This window comes from Juglans microcarpa x Juglans regia, chromosome 2D (assembly GCF_004785595.1).
Source record: "Juglans microcarpa x Juglans regia isolate MS1-56 chromosome 2D, Jm3101_v1.0, whole genome shotgun sequence".
Lineage (NCBI taxonomy): Eukaryota > Viridiplantae > Streptophyta > Magnoliopsida > Fagales > Juglandaceae > Juglans > Juglans microcarpa x Juglans regia.
This window is the reverse complement of record NC_054596.1, coordinates 12,534,397-12,551,850: the sequence shown is the minus strand read 5'-3', so window position 1 is coordinate 12,551,850 and position 17,454 is coordinate 12,534,397. Positions and strand designations below refer to the sequence as shown.

At 36.7% G+C, this 17,454-nt stretch overlaps 1 protein-coding gene and 1 long non-coding RNA gene across 3 annotated transcripts; one reads left to right on the top strand and one right to left on the bottom strand.

The window, feature by feature from the left end:
- Window positions 1–382: 382 nt before the first annotated feature.
- LOC121248670 (G-type lectin S-receptor-like serine/threonine-protein kinase LECRK3) lies at window positions 383–3,127 on the top strand. The gene is made up of 2 exons (XM_041147211.1): window positions 383–2,810; window positions 3,061–3,127. Exon 1 carries the CDS (start codon window positions 446–448, stop codon window positions 2,759–2,761), a length of 2,316 nt encoding a protein of 771 aa, XP_041003145.1. The 5' UTR covers window positions 383–445; the 3' UTR covers window positions 2,762–2,810; window positions 3,061–3,127.
- Window positions 3,128–10,682: 7,555 nt separating this feature from the next.
- On the bottom strand, window positions 10,683–14,456 carry LOC121250695. Of its 2 annotated transcripts, XR_005937836.1 has the most exons (4): window positions 14,175–14,456; window positions 13,949–14,015; window positions 12,791–12,832; window positions 10,683–11,239 (listed from the first exon to the last, which is right to left on the bottom strand). It is a non-coding gene; the product is annotated as an uncharacterized LOC121250695 (long non-coding RNA). The 2 variants fall into 2 exon arrangements; XR_005937837.1 differs by lacking the exon at window positions 10,683–11,239 and having other exon boundaries at window positions 11,459–12,832.
- Window positions 14,457–17,454: the final 2,998 nt, after the last annotated feature.

Below are 17,454 nucleotides of genomic sequence, written 5' to 3'. Positions count from 1 at the left end.
AACGGATTGTTTTAATTTTAGTTTTTAATATAATATTTAAAAAAATTCTCATCAACTACTACTCACCACTCCATACCTTATAAAAAATATTTTCATAATTTATGTAAAACATCCCACATCTTATAAAAAAATTATAAATATAAAGCGTAGAATTAAATAGTATATGATATATAACATTCATCTCATATTTATTTACTAAATTAACAATGTGATCTCATTTTGAATTCGTCAAAACCCTCGCCGGTCCTGCGTGCAATAACCCACAAGTACGTAGTCCGTAGTCGGTAAGATTGCTATGAATTTGTCTTGTTAGACTCGTAAGTCGTCGTAGACTTGTGAGTTGAGGTTGAAATAGGCTGATTTATAACTTGAGCAGAAGCAATCATATCAAACGAAACAAAAGAGAGGAGAACAGAGAAGTTACAAAGAGCTCATTCTGCTTGTTATGGATTCTATCATTGCGTTTCTCTTTCTCTCTGCATTTTGCACTGCTTCAGCTCAACAAATGGAGTCCAATGTAAGCCGAGGCTCTTATCTAACACCCGGCATCAACTCTACGTGGGTATCACGTTCTGGTCTCTATGCCTTTGGATTTTATAAGCAAGGCAATGGCTACGCTGTTGGTATTTTTCTTGCCGGAATTCCTAAAAGAACTATTATTTGGACTGCAAATCGTGATGGACCTCTAGCCACCAGCAGTGCTACCTTGAATTTTTCTAGTGATGGCACGCTTGTCCTGCAATCGACACCAGAGCAAACGCCAATCATCATAGCTGATTCTCTTGGGTCTACTTCAGCTGCCATGCTTGATACAGGAAATTTTGTGCTCTATAATTCCGATCAAGAAATGCTGTGGCAGAGTTTTGAGCATCCGACGGATTCCCTTTTACCCGGTCAACGTCTCTTTGCAGGTACGGAGCTGTTTTCTAGTATATCAGAAACTGATCACTCAACGGGAATCTTTCGTCTTAAGATGCAACATGATGGAAACCTTATTCAGTATCCGGTGGACACTCCCGACACCGCTCCTTATTCTTACTTTACATCCTGGACAGGTGGAACGGGAGAGAACGTGACGCTAAACCTTGATACTGAGGGTCATCTTTACTTGCTCAACACTACTGGTTCTATCATTAAGAATCTAACTGATGGAGGATATCCTACGGAAGAAACCATTTATCTTATGAGAATTGATGCAGATGGGATATTCCGACTGTACTCATATAAGTTGAAACAGAATGGAAACTGGTCAATTGTGTGGTCATCTTCCAATGATTTGTGTGATCCCAAGGGTCTCTGTGGATTAAACGGGTTTTGTGCTCTAAGTGACAATAAAGCTCAATGCAAATGTCTTCCAGGGTTCGAGATGGTACACCAGGGGAACTGGACTGCAGGCTGTGAGAGAAATTTCAATGCTGCAGATTGCAAAAGTAAGAATGAATACAATACGTACACCATGCGCGAGCTGCCTAATACCGCATGGGAAGATATTTCGTATTCTGTTTTGTCATTTCCTATCAAAGAAGATTGCGAACGAGCTTGCTTAGAGGACTGTAACTGTGAAGCTGTGCTATTCAATGACAGGAAGTGCAGAAAACAAAGGCTCCCATTGAGATACGGGAGAAGGCAGTTGACTGATTCAAACATAGCTTCCATCAAGGTAGGTAAATCGATGCCCGCTGATATGCCAAAAGACAACCAGAAAGACCCTCGACTGGAAATTCTAATTGTTGGTGCTGTCTTTCTTACCTTTGGATGTATGATGTCGGTAGTTTCCGGAATTGTGCTCTACAAAAATCATTTCTGGTATAGGAAGCTCCCGTTTAATGGAAATGTCGAGCTGAGCGACGATGTTGCTCTGCGACGATTTACTTATCTTGAACTTGAGAAAGCGACCGATGGCTTTAGGGAAGAGGTTGGAAGAGGATCATTTGGCACAGTTTACAAAGGGGCAATACTGAATGGCCAGAAGGTTGTGGCAGTGAAGAGGCTGGAAAAAGTGTTGGCTGAAGGGGAAATAGAGTTCCAGACTGAGATGAAAGTGATCGGGAGAACGCATCACAGAAACCTGGTCTGTCTACTTGGATATTGTCACGAGGGAACTCATAGGCTTTTGGTATATGAGTACATGAGCAATGGATCACTCGCAAATATACTTTTCACACCAGGAAAACAACCTTGTTGGGAAGAAAGAACGGGAATTGCTCGCGACATAGCAAAAGGAATCCTTTATCTCCACGAAGAGTGCGAGCGACAAATCATTCACTGTGACATAAAACCCCAGAACATTCTCATGGATGATTACGGGCGGGCAAAAATCTCTGATTTTGGATTGGCAAAGCTACTGAAGCCAGACCAAACTAGAACCTTTACCGGCATTAGAGGGACAAGGGGGTATGTTGCACCGGAGTGGCATCGGAAACTACCCATCACAGTCAAAGCAGATGTTTACAGCTATGGAATTGTGTTGTTGGAGGTCATCTGTCGACGAAAGAGTATGGATATGAATCTACCAGAGGATAGAGCTATTCTTGAATTGTGGGTCTACCACTGTTTCGAGGCTGGCGACTTGGAGCAGTTAGTCGGGCCGGATGATGAGGTTGACAAGAAACAGTTGGAGAGAATGATTAAATTAGGACTTTGGTGCATTCAGGATGAGCCATCACTCCGGCCATCGATGAAGAAAGTTCTACTTATGCTGGAAGGTACTGTAGATATTCCAACCCCTCCCAGCCCTACTTCTTTTTTCAGTGTGATCTAGGCTAGGGTAGCTCTCCACTGACATTGCCTCGTAGTTTCTACGTCGAAGTGTAGTTTCTCTTACAAGTTAAGGTCTCGTTAGTTTTCAGGAAACATCTCATTTCATCTCATCTTATCTCACTTTATCATTACAATTTTTTTAAATCTCCATACAAAATAAAATAAACAATTCAACTTTTTCAAATCCCAAAACAAAAATAATATTAAAAAATATATTCTAACAATATTTTATTCAACTTTTTAACTTTCATCTCATCTCATCTCATCTCATCTCTGAAAACAAACGAGCTCTTACTTGAGCTAGTTTTTCCTACAAGTTTTACAGATGAATAGTGGTACCTGTTATTCCAATTTCCAATCTTAATTGTTAAGCGAACAAATAATACTTTTGCTGTTGAAGACCGGGCATTTAATTTGGCTCGTTTCGTGCAAATTTCTAGATTTCAGATAATTAATTGGTTATAAGTATAAAGTGTATGTACAAGTAATTTATAACATTAATATCTTATAAGATTGCAGTTAACATGACACTATTCAATTATACATTTACCATACCAATATTAACTTACGAACTTGTACTAACTAGTTAATGGACTCACATTTGCATATGTGGGAGCTTGAATCACATAATTTTCTTTGAAGTCAGCTAAGTTAAAAAAAAAAAAAAAGATTTATGTGTCTATATAGTAGCTTCAATTCTATAAATCCACAAATTGTAATTAAATGCGTACCATTATCTCATAAATTAGATCAGTATATACATTAAATAATATATATATATATATATATATTTATATATAGGACGAACGGTTAATTATATCTCTAACCTGGCGGCCTGGATAAAAGTAATTAGTGCGATCAAAGACATGCAGGGTCACCACACGCTGTTGGGAGAAGTAAATTACCGATTTGGAATAACCAAATCAATCACTAAACAGGAAAATAATTTTCTCTCACTTTGTATGAATCTGTTCAATTAAATAGAGTACAATATAAATCAAAATCACACACACAGATATAAGCATTTATCGCTCCTAATCACACACACAAGGAGAAATGCATAATAAATGAGATGTAACTTAGTGATTAAGCCTAATTAAAATTATTGTTTTAAATACCGTATCGTACCAGCTGGTATATGTAGTACCGGTCACTGGTCCGGTACAAGTATTACATATTTGGTACCGACTCAAAAACAGACCATACCGATCGATATTTCAGCTTGTACTGGCCTGTATTTCGGCTTGTACTGGCTGATTTTTCTGCCTTTAATTTTTTCTTCTTTTTTTATTTTTTCAAATTCCCAACTCATTTTTTTACTCTCAATTAAGATTAGACTATTTATAATTTATATATATGTATTTATATATAATTTATTCATATATTGACTATTATTTTGAAATATAATTTATATATATAATTTATTTATATATCGACTATTTTGAAAATACGGTACACGAAACGGTATCGGTATCGAAATATTTCGTTCCAGTGCCTTAACCGGTACGATGTCCGGTACAGTATTCAAAACTTTGATTAAAATTTATAATCAACCTCAATAATTTATCGCTCGTGGACTTATCCAATATGACTCATTAAATATAATTTAGGTCCAATAAAAACTGTTAATATCTCAACCTTAAAATTATTAGGCCGGATCGTTACAAATGCATCCTAAACCGTCACACAACAACAAAAAAGGTTTTTGGAACCAAAAAAATCATCCCAAGATCATACCAATATCACTATTCCAACAGATTTTTTGAGACAAGAATTTGAATTTCGTCATAAAAAGGGATGAAACCAATGAAATCGTTTGATGGAGTTCAAATGTAATGATTTTTCTAGGACGATTAAGTCTCGTCCCAGATAAATGTTTAGTTCATTGTGTTTGACCGTATCTCTATGTTTGAATGCATCGGTTGATTGGTCGATTGAATCTGAATACAGTCAAATGGATTGTTACGTAGAAATGTTTTTCCTAGTCAGCTAATCATAGAACTGCAAAGCATGAGAATCCCTTGAAAAATCTTCTGTAATACCTAGTGAGTCCAAGGAAACTTTTGATTTCTCAAACAGTCTTGGGCTAGGCCACTCCACTATGGCCTTGACTTTGGCAAAGTCCATAGAAATCCCATTTTTCGACACCGCATGCCCAAGATAAACAATTTATTGTAGTCAAAATTTACATTTCTTTAGTTTGGTATAAAACTTTTTGTCTCTCAAAATCTGCAAAACAACTTCCAAATATTTCGTATATTCTTTCAGGATTTTTGAATAAATGAGGATATCATCAATCAAAACAATCACAAACTGGTCTATGTATTCCTTGAATACACAATCCATCAAGTCCATGAAAGTTGCTGAAGTGTTAGTCAATCCAAACGAAATTACTAGAAATTCATAGTGCTCATACCTATTTCTAAAAGCAGTCTTCGGAACATCCTTTGCTTTGATCATAATTTGATGGTACCCCAAGCAAAGATCAATTTTGGAGAATAGCTGAGCTCCCTATAGTTGATCAAACAAATCATCAATCCGCGGCAATACCTGTTCTTAATAATCACCCTATTTATTTCTCGATAATCAATACAAAGCCAAATCAAACCATCCTTCTTCTTTACAAAGAGAACTGGTGCAATCGAGGGTGATACACTTGGATGAATAAAACCCTTCTCTAATAATTCTTGCAGATGATCTTTAAGTTCCTTGAGTTCTACAAGTGCCATACCATATGGTGCTTTAGAGATAGGCGCTGTTCCCGGAATAAGATCTATAGAAAATTCAATTTCTCGATCTAGAGGTAATCCAGCTAGAATATCATCTGAAAAAAATAGAGAACTCCTTCACCATTGCAATGTCTTGCAACTTTGACTCATTCGGTTGTTGGAATCAAGAAGTGTGAAGAACTAAGGCGTACTTGATAGCTGATTTTGCCCTTGTTTTTTAGTAGTTTACTACTCAAATAAGTAACTTTAATCAATTGAAAGATGAAATGGAAAATAGGGATGAAAATAGACTGGTTTGAACTAAAACATAATGCGTAGCAGAAAATTTCTGCACTAACTTGTACAACCAGTAACTTGGTTATATTCTTTCTAAAGAACTCCCTTCAATTAACCAGAATCTCAACTACATAAACAAAGGATACTGTTTTTGAAGAAAAATTGAAAAGAAACCTCATTTTTGTGTAAACATGGCATAAAACAGCAAAGATAGTTCTTGATAAACCAGAAAATTCTAAGAAAACTTACTAGTTTGAATGAAATCTTTGGTTGTTTACTTAGGTTATTAACTTGAGGAAAATGTTAAAAATACATACTAATATCTACTTTTTTAACACATAAAATTGGAGGATTAAACATAATTAAAAATTGATTCAAATAGAGGAAGAAGTAGAGTTAAAACTATAGCAGAATCTTTTGTAGAAATTGTATAACTTGGAACAAAACTAAGCAGAAAATCATCTCCCCTCTTCAAGCTGTGGGTTGCACGATTTATGCTTGTTTCTACCTTCCCTCCATTTTTTTATACACCCAACTAAATAAGTATTAGAAGCAATATGTGAGAAAACTCGAAGCTGGAAGTCAATAAACAAATTTGGACAACAGAAGGATTTTTAGAACTGATTAATTTGTGGTGTTGTTGTTTTGAGCTAAGCATAGACCTAACAAACAAAAGATTTGGAACATATTTTTACCTGACGTAGTCTTCTTCCCAAGGGTGTGAACTGGAGCATCAAAGCAAAAAGATAGAGGTGTGAGCTAAAAGAAGTGGAGGGAAGAGGCTCTTGGCTGGAACTTGCGGAAATTTCAGATAATAAGACTCTTGGTTGCTATTTGTTGTGTGTAGAACAAAAATCTCTAGGGAAAAAAAATCGATAATAGGAACTTGCATGATTTTAGTCTTTTTCTAGAGGAGATCTAAGCTAGGGATCCACTCCAAGAGGTTGAAAGATGAGCTGAAGAGAAGTAAGAAGAAGCTGAACGTTTTAGGTAAAAATTGATTTTTTTTTCTTTTTTTCTGAAGTCATGTATATGGGTTTATCGGGTGATGGGCTGGACTATAATCTTTTTCTGGTATATTTCTCTAATTCTCACACCCTTCTATGGATGAGATTAGGAGCGTAACCGATTTGGTTCGGTTTGATTTTTAATATATTTTTTAACCGAATCGGTATATATCAGTTTTGATATTTGAATAACTGATACCGTATAACTAGTAATATATTATATAGTGATATATACCGAATCGGTATATAGTTTTGAGATTTTATATACTATATATAGTGATATAGTATTAGTATAACTACTAATACAATAGACTATAGTAATAATATATAGTTATTTATATAGGATTTTAAATTAATATTGTATTAATTAGTAATTTATCATATGATACAAAATTATTTTATATATAATTATATATAATATAAAAAATCATATAAAACATATTTTATACAATATAAAAAATTTAAAAATATATATATGAACCAGTTCGGTCCGGTGTTAGAAAAATGAAAACCGGAACCGGAGCAATTTTGATCGGTTTTGAGAAAAATGAAATCGGTAACGGACAGAACCGAACCCAGTACCGGACCAAACCCACCGGTTCAGTTTGGTTCGGTCTGGTTTACCAGTTCACCGGTTTTTTCTCACCCCTTGATGAGATTAAAATGAGCAAAATTATTAAGACCAAAATAATAATAGTAAAGGGTAATGAAGACTCCTAAATCAAAATATATGGTGAAACAATTTGATTTAAATAAATTATTGGCATAGGATTTTCCTTAATAGGTTCGGATATTACAACTCTCCTCTTCGTCCTCAAGATAGTATGTACCTTAGTGGAAGAGATAGGGATATTTATCTCTTATATCTTCTTCACGCTCCCATGTATCTTCTTGTTCGGTATGATGATTCCAAATTAAGTACCTTGACCATAGAAATGGTTTTGTTACGAAGTACTTGAATCTTCTGATCTAGGATTCGTGTAGGTGCTTCTTCATGTAAAAAATCTTCACGCACTTGGAGGAACTCATACTCTCGTACATGGGAAGGGTCATGTACATACTTCCATAGCATTGATATGTGGAAAACATTGTGCATGTCTAAGAATTGCGGGGGTAGTGCGAGCCTTCCCATGGCTAAATTGGGATTGGTAACAATTGAAGTGTTCCTCAAGGTCTTTGGTGTTTGGCCTTGACTTGTTGGCATGATAAGCATTGTGCCACGTAGTTGGCCACATCCCATTTCATTCCATTCCACCAGTAGTGTTTTCATGAGTCTCGATACATTTTGGTACTACTTGGTTGCATTGTGTATAGAGACTTCTGTGCTTCCCTTAATATCAAATCTCATATTTCTTTCTTATCTGGCACATGCTAAACCGCAAGGACCCATATAAGAAATTATAAAGTCAGGTTGCTTCCCTTCATGTATCTCCTTCCTAATCTTCAGAAAGCTAATATCATCAGCTTGAGCGGCCTTAATATGATACAATACTGTTGAGCTGAACTAGGCTACTTAACATTGCTTGTACATCTCTCACCATTTCAACTTCTAGCTTCTCCATATCCAATAAAATATATTTCTGAGGGATGTACATAGTCGCAAGAGTACTAAAAGAAGATTTTCTGCTTAGGGCATTTGCAACTACGTTAGCTTTGCAGGGATGGCAATTAATATTGCAGTCATAGTCTTTCGGTAGTTCTAATCATTTATGTTGTCTCATGTCTAACTCCTTTTGAGTGAAGAAATACTTGAGACTTTTGTGATATGTATAAATTTCATAACGCTCCCCATAAAGATAATGCCGCCATATCTTCAAAGCAAAAATAGCTGCAGCCAACTCTAAATCATAAGTTGGGCAATTGCGCTCATACGCCTTAAGTTGACGCGATGCATATGCTACAACTTTCCCATGCTGTATAATAACACATTTAAAACCCTTGTGTGAAGCATCACTATAAATCACAAATCCACTAGTACATTTAGGTATTGTAAGAACAGGTGTTGTTATGAGTCTCTTTTTCAGCTCCTAGAAACTCTCTTCACATTCTATTGTCCACACAAATTTCTCATTCTTCCCGGTCAACTTAGTCATAGGAACTGCAACTTCTATAATACCCAACAAGTCCATGAAACTTCTAATTTCTTGAACAATCTTGGGCCTGGGCCACTCCACTACGACCTTGACTTTAGCAGGGTTCACAAAAATCCCATCTTTCGACACTACATGCCCATGAAAAACAATTTCTTGTAGCCAAAACTCACATTTCTTTAGTTTTGCATACAACTTCTTCTCACTCAAAATTTGCAAAACAACTTCCAAATGTTTCGTATGTTCTTCTGGGCTTCTTGAATAAATGAAGATATCATCAATGAATAAAATCACAAACTGATTGATGTATTCCCTGAATAGTGGTTCATCAAGTCCACGAAAGCTGTTGAGTGTTTACTCAATCCAAATGGCATTACTAGAAATTCATAGTGACCATACCTCATTCTAAAACCAATCTTCGGAACATCATCTGCTTTGATCTTAAGTTGATGGTACCCCGAGCGAAGATCGATTTTGGAGAATACCTAAGCTCCCTGTAGTTGATCAAACAAATCATCAATTTACTGCAATGGATACCCGTTCTTAATAGTCACCCTATTTAGTTTTCGATAATCAATGCAAAGCCACATCGAACCATCCTTCTTCTTTACAAAGAGAACTGCTACTCCAGGGTGATACACTTGGGCAAATAAAACCCTTCTCTAATAATTCTTGCAGCTAATCTTTAAGTTCCTTAAGTTCTACAAGTGACATTCGATATGGTGCTTTAGAGATAGGCGCTGTTCTCGGAATGAGATCTATATAAAACTCAATTTCTCTATTTGGAGGTAATTCGGCTAGATCATCTGTAAAAACATTAGGTAACTCCTTCACCACTGCAATGTCTTACAACTTTGGCTCATTCGGTTGTGGCATTACCAAACTTGCCAGAGAACCCATCTTTAACATTGTTGTAGCCTTCATTGGGGAAATCATTTTTGGTGTAGAGCTTTTACACACAACACTTAATCGAAATTCTACTTCACTTGAAGGTCTAAAGACTACCTCTTTCTTAAAACACTACATGTAAGCATGATATCGTGCCAACAATTCCATACCCAGTATCACATCAAACCCTTCCATGTCAAATACTAACAAATCAGCATGAAGATGTCGGCCTTGTATCTCAATTACACAATTCTTAAGCACAGACTTACAATTTACATAATCTCCTAGCGGTGTAGAAATATACATCATAAACTTTAGGGGTTCCAGTATTTTTTCACTCAAACAAGCATAAGTACAGGATATAATAGAGTGTGTAGCACCAGAATCAAATAGTATTAATGCACGATGTGAAAATAGGAAAATGATACTTGTCACCAGATCGTTGGACACATCAACATCGTCCATTGTAAAAGCAAAGACTTGAGTTAGAGCTAGCTTCTTTTGTCTAGGGTAGCCACTTGAGCAAGAGGAGAACCTAACGTGGGATGTTCTCTTGCCTTGTGACCCGCTTTCCCACACTTGAAGCAAGTATTGGTTTCCATTAAACATTTTCCGGAGTGAAGTTTGCCACCGTTCCAGCAAGCGGGACGAGGTGCTGCCATGTTACACTAGAGAGGTCTATTTGTCTGAATCAGTCTGGTGCATTACTATACATCGGCCTCTTGCCTCGGCTTTGATCTAAAGACTGAAATTGCCTCTTCTTCTGGTTGAACAAGTCTGATTTGACACGCAAGTATTCTTTGAGGACACTGCTCAATCTTCAAGATCAGAGAAATTTCTTATTTTCAGCACAAGTAGAGAATCCATGATTCTCGGATTTAGTCCCTGCTCGAATTTTTCATCCTTTAGTGAATCATTGGGAATTAGGTACTAGCAAACCTCGATAATTCTATAAATTTAGAGGCATATTGTCTTACAATCATAGACCCCTGCTTCATATCTGCAAACTCTGGAGCCTTAGCTTCTTTGATAGATAGAGGAAAGAACTGGTCGTTGAAGGCTTCTTTGAATTTTGTCCACATAATTGGAGTTGCCTCAACTAGCTCTTGCCGAATAAGTCCATGAGTGGACTCCCACCATCCATTTGCCATGTCTGATAAGTTGTAAGCAGCAAATTTCACCTTCTGTTGTTCTGTGCATGGAACTACACTGAAAATATTCTCTAGTCGCTCAATCCAGTTGTGAACATCTGTTTCATTCCCCTTACCATCAAATAGTTGAGGATGTTGTCTACAGAATTGATCAAAGGCATTTGGCTGTTGAGTTTGCCTCTGTCTCAGTTTGGCCACTTGTAAATGCCTCTATTAAGCGTGCAATTGCATTTATGAGTTCCTCCATGTCTCTTGGGGTCTCCTGTTGGTTCACTATATTTTGGCTAGAGGGTTGGCCCCGACGTTTGTGTTGCTTATTATTGTTCGGTAATGCCATACTAGAACATGTGTGACAGTGACATTAGCAATAGATTCATATAAATTAAAATGCATAACTTACTATCATCCTAACATAAATCATGACACATAATAAGAAAATATCATTTTAAACCTGCGGTTTGACATACTCTAGAGAAAGAGACTTCAGCCTAGTTTAACTCTAAAAGTCTACAGAACTTCTAATACCAAACTTGGAACACCCCTCTCAAGAGATGGAATGAGCTGCTATGTTTCGTTCTACTAATATACTTAAAATAATATAAGATATTTGTCAGAATATAAGATTGTCCCATTGGTTACATATTAAAAACCATAACTATTTACATAATATGAACATCTACCCTATTTACAAAATGCTTGCTTTCTCAAAATACATAGTCCAAACAGTTTCACAAAACCAACCAAAAACGGAAACATCATTAACAAGACCCAACTCAAGGCTTCTAAGCATCCATCTCTCCTTTCTGAGTAGTGTCTTGCTCTGCATCTTCATCTATGTCATTACTTGGATGTTTAAAACATTAAACATAAAAGTGAGTCTAATACTTGGTAAGCAGTTACACTATACAGTTAAAATATCATACATCAGTTACTCATTTTTTTTTAACAGTCATACAAGTTTAAAACATTTCAATTAAACATTGTGAATCAATTTTAAATTTTCTTTAGCCGGTACACACTATTACTCCTTGTGTGTTAAGGTTAGCGCTCTTTTGGACCTGATTCTGCCCGTGGCGCCACTGGGTGCACTATCAATAGAATCGATTTGGTGTTCCAATCTGCCCCTCTTTGGTACCATTATCATTCCGTCGTTGGCCATTACGTATTTTCATACATAAAACCTTCATTTCCTTTTATCTTTCCTTTTTCCTTTCATAATATTTTCATTATCTTTCTTAGTCCAATGCAATATGCCTTTTCTTTCATACGAAAATGCATTTCATGCTATAACTTTATATTGATAAAATCACTTGTTTTTAAGAAAATATGTACATGATAAATTTCATGATCTCAACCTTGAATGTGAATATTTTACATCATACTTATACACACATTTATAATTAATACAATGCTTAACATGGGCCTTGGTGTTGATTTGGTCTATACAAATAATTCTATCATACCTCGGGCACTTAGAGGTTTGATCCATTTGGATTTATCTGGACTTCCTTCCTTAAGATGTCGATAGTCCTTTTATTGTTTTTGGCTTTCATGTTCATGTTTATGCTCATAGGCTTATCTAGGGTCTTTTTCTGGTTTGGGCATTTTGAGTTTTTTCCTCATGGGCCTTGTTTGTTTCCACGATTTTCTTCCGCCATAAGTGAGGGCTTTATTAATAAATTCATGAGGGAGTCACTATTGGACAGGTGACTGCCCGCTCTTGAATAAATAAATAAATAAAACAATGCTTAACATGGGCCACCAAGAAAGCTTATACATTATATGCATTATATACATTTACTTTTTCATTAAAAATAAGCATTTGAAGAAAAAGAGAGCATTTAATAGAAGAAAAATATTGTGTAAGAAGTTTGGTCATAGCTACTTACCTCCGAGCCCAACCATTGTTTCCTCTTGCACTTCAATAAATCCTATTCAATGAAATGGAATGAACATATCAATACCCATTTCATATTAAGCTTTCCTAACTATACTCTTAGCTAGATGTTTACTTTAAATCCAAGAAGCAAGTAAAGCATTTTCCTTAACTTCCTCTTCACTTAGAGAAAGTCAACTACAAGGCACAATCTCTATCCTTTCAACTTCCTTACATATCAAACAAGCTCAACAAGAAACCAAGTTAATCAAATTTATTATCTCCTTCTCACCATCCATTTCTTGAAGGTATAACAATTTCATGTTATACTTCCATACTTCGCACTAAGTCAAACCATTTCAAACTCCTCATTTCAAGCAATATAAAGAAATTCATAGATATTTTTAATAACATGCTTGCTGTTCAATAAAGACTATTGAGTTTTCTACATGAAAGATAGGTGAAAATTATGGATTAAGAATCTATAGATGATCGAAATTTGCTAGGAATTGAAGGGAACAAGAAAGTATCAAAATGTGGAAATTTCACCAAAATGGATATTTGACAGCTTATTATGGTAACCATGTTGGAACCAAAAAGTGTGAAGAACTAAGGCTTACTTGATGGCTGGTTTGGCCCTTGTTTTTCAGTACTTTATTGCTCAAATAAGTAACTTTAGTTGAGTGAAAGATGAAATGCAAAATAGAGATGAAAATTGACTGGTTTGAACTAAAACATAATGCATAGCAAAACATTTTTGCACTAACTTGTATAGCCAGCAACTTGGTTATATTCTTGCTTTAAAACTCCCTTCAATTAACCATGATCCCAACTACATAAACAAAGGATACTAGTGTTGAAGAAAAATTGAAAAGAAACCTCATTTTTGTGTAAACATGGCATAAAACAGCAAAGATAGTTCTTGATAAACCAGAAAATTCTAAGACAAAACTTACTAGTTTGAATGAAATCTTTGGTTGTTTACTTAGGTTATTAATTTGAGGAAAATGTTAAAAATACATACTAATATCTACTTTTTTAACATATAAGATTGGAGGATTAAACATAATTAAAAAGTGATTCAAATAGAGGAAGAAGTAGAGTTAAAACTATAGAATGTTTTGTAGAAATTGTATAACTTGGAACAAAACAGGGCAGAAAATCATCTCACCCCTTCAAGCTGTAGGTTGCACGTTTATGCTTGTTTGTAACTTCCCTCCACTTTTTTATACACCCAACTAAACAAGTATTAGAAGCAATATGTGAGAAAATTCGAAGCTTGGAAGTCACTAAACAAATTTGGACAGCAGCTGGATTTTCAAAAATCAACTTGAGTTGTTGTTGTTTTCTGCTAAGCATAGACCTAACAAACAAAGGATTTGGAACTAGACTTTTACCTGACTTAGTCTTCTTCCCAAGGGTGTGAACTAGAGCATCAAAGCAAAAAGATAGAGGTGTGAGCTAAAAGAACTGGAGGGAAAAGGTTCTTGGCTGGAACTGCAGAAATTTCATATAATAAGACTCTTGGTTGCTATTTATTGTGTGTAGAACAAAAATCTCTAGGGAAAATGAATAAAAAATAGGAACTTAGATGATTATAGTCTTGTTCTAGAGGAGATCTAAGCTAGGGTTCCACTCCAAGAGGCTGAAATTCTTTTTCTGAAGTATATATGGGTTTTTCGGGTGATGGAGCTGAACTTATTTATTGTACTCATAAAAATGAGTGGTTGAGATGTAAAGTAAATAGATATTTCTCTAATTCTCATACCCTATCTATGGATGAGATTAAAAGGAGCAAAATTATTAAGATCAAAATAATAATACTAGAGGGAGAATCGGTAATGAAGACTCCTAAATTAAAATACATGGAGATAGAATTTGATTTAAATAAATTATTGGCATAGGATTTTCCCTAATAGATTAGGCTATTATACCCTGTAAAGCGTTGGGCTTGAAATTGTAGTCTGGCTGTGAAATTGTGTAGTGGCCGAGGGCCCTTGAGAAGTGTTGGGACTGAAATTTGTAGTTGGTTTTAATGTTGGGAATGGATGTGCTGTTGAAATATTGTGTTTGTCATAATAAATATTGTTGTCGTTATGTCATTCACTTATTAATTATTGCATTTTTTGCTGCATTATAATTCATAGTTGTAGTTGATAATTATGTCATTAAACTCTAATTTTGTGTATATAAGCTGAAATTTTTATGCCAAAGGATTTTGTGGGGTGTGATTATGAAGACTCCAAGATGAGATGAGACATTATCTAGGAATAACTCATTTGGTCACTCGGGGGCGCATAAAATTGAGTGACGTCCCTTGGGTTGTCTTTAGGCGACAACGAGCTCGAGCGAGACAGTAATGCTCTTTGGTTGACTCTGTTGCCTCTTTGCTGGCGGTGACTAGAGGATGCCTGATGACGTATGCACCGAGCATGGAGCTAGACATCGCTTGTTACGAATTCACATGCACGGTCATTACCCATGTTGTTACGAAGGGAGCCAAAGTGTGTGAATGATCCATAGGAGAGACCATGATGCATACATTAATAAAATGACTATATGGATTGTATGTCGGGTGTGTGAGTATCATGACCTCAAGCCGAGATGGACCATTAACTCAAAGGAGCTCATTTGGTCACTCGGGAGTGCATAAAACTGAGTGACGTCCCCTCAGTTGTCGTCGGGCGACAATGGGCTCGGGCGACTCCGTTGCCTCTCTGCTAACGAAGGCTAGAGAATGTCTAATCAAGTATGCCCAGGGCACAGAGCTAGGCATTGCTTGGCACGGTTGATACCCATGGTGTGACGAAGGGAACCAAAGTGTGCGGATGGTCCATAGGGGAGACCATGGTGCATACTTCAATCAAATGAATATTTTCAAATTAAAAATGTGATTTTCAGGTGTGTTGTGTCTTGTGTGAGAAATGGGTATATACTTGAGTTTGATAAACTACAAGCGTATAATTCTTTGAAATTTCCTAATTGCATAATGTCATATTTTTCCACTTGCATGCATTTTGAGTGTTAGAAACTTAGAATTGGTTTTGCTTATCGAGATTTTGTAAAATCTCACTATGGTGTCCCTATTTGCGGTTTTGCTCCGCAGTATTGTAGACTTTGACACAAAGGATATGTACGAGTATGGAGGTCTGGCCCCACCTAAGGAGTGAAGATTGAGCTCTTTTCCTATTTTGTTATTAAGTGTAATTTATTGGCTTGATTAAATTTGGATTACTGTAATATTTTTATATATGAGGTTGGAAGACTTATGGCTTATGGACATTAGCTTAATGATGTAATTTTAATTTTTTGGTACTGTTAGAATTAATTGATGTCCTATTTATTTTTCCGTTGTGAATTAATCACACACTCTTGTATTGCATGTATGCACACACTTTGCTATCACAATATGCTATGGATGTATGTGTCAAGACCCCAAGGAAAGTGGCCCACGGTCAAGCTGCCAACCATGCCATGACAAGCCTTGACCACCCACGGGCCGTGCCATGACACTGCCGCTGACATGCCTTGACAGCCTCGCGAGCCATGCCTTGACACTGCTGTTGACATGCCTTGACAGTCCCACGAGCCATGCCTTGACACTGTCGCCGACAAGCCTTGATAGCCCCACGAGCCATGTCTTGACACTGCCACAAGCACCTAGCGAGGTTAGCCATAGCTTGGCCATGACAACGCCATGGTCGTGCCCCAACATGCACCATAGCAGCACGCACAACAACCCAGCGCACAACATCAGCCAATGCCTAGGCCCATGCATGGGCTTGGGCCAAGACAGTACCATGCGCACAACAACAGGCCATGCCTAGGCAGGTCGCTGCCTGGGCACAACAACACCACGCCCAGGCCCACGCCTGGGCCATGACACCTCCTACTCACAGTAGCATCACAGAACCTAGGTGCACACCAGTAGCAGGCCATAACCATGCTCATGGCCCATGTCATGGGCCAGCCAAGGCCAACCACGGGCCAAACCATGCCACAAGCCCATCATGGGGCCCACCCAAGAATATTTGAAAGGAGACATTTTTCTCCTATATTATTGCTTTAAATAAGTCTTTTTGACATTTCATTTGTATCTTTTGGCTAAATTCATTTTGTGGATGGTTTGAGTTGTTCTTAACATTTTTCGGTGCTTTTGCACTTTGGCTTCTTGAGTGAAATTTGTGAATCCCAAGCAGAGGGACATCACCTTGCAATTCGTGAATATATGATGATTCCATTATTATCTTATGAGTAATTCTCCATTTTCCATCCAATTACCTATCATTGTTCATACATTTTCTTGCATGTTCATATATTTTCTTGCACTTTCTCGAATATCAAACATATCCTAACCTCATCCTTCATATTATTGATTCTTTACATTACCATCTTTCCTAAAAATAACCCTTCATCCATCACCAATTTCCATAGTCGAAAACCCTAGCCTCTAGACAATTGCCATAGCCGAAAACCCTAGCCTCCATAAGCCATTCCTATAGTTTAGGAGCCTCCATAAGCAAGTCCTATAAATTAGGATCCAAACCCTATCTTCCATTCTTGAATCCCTAAATTCAAGGAACCAACCTTAGCCTCATCCAAACCACAAAATTCCTTCCATATTTGACATAGTCGAAAATCCTAGCCAACCTAATCACGTTATACATTTTAGGATAT

Coding starts and splice junctions, on each gene's coding strand:
- LOC121248670 (XM_041147211.1), top strand. CDS start 446: ATGGATTCTATCATTGCGTTTCTCTTTCTCTCTGCATTTTGCACTGCT.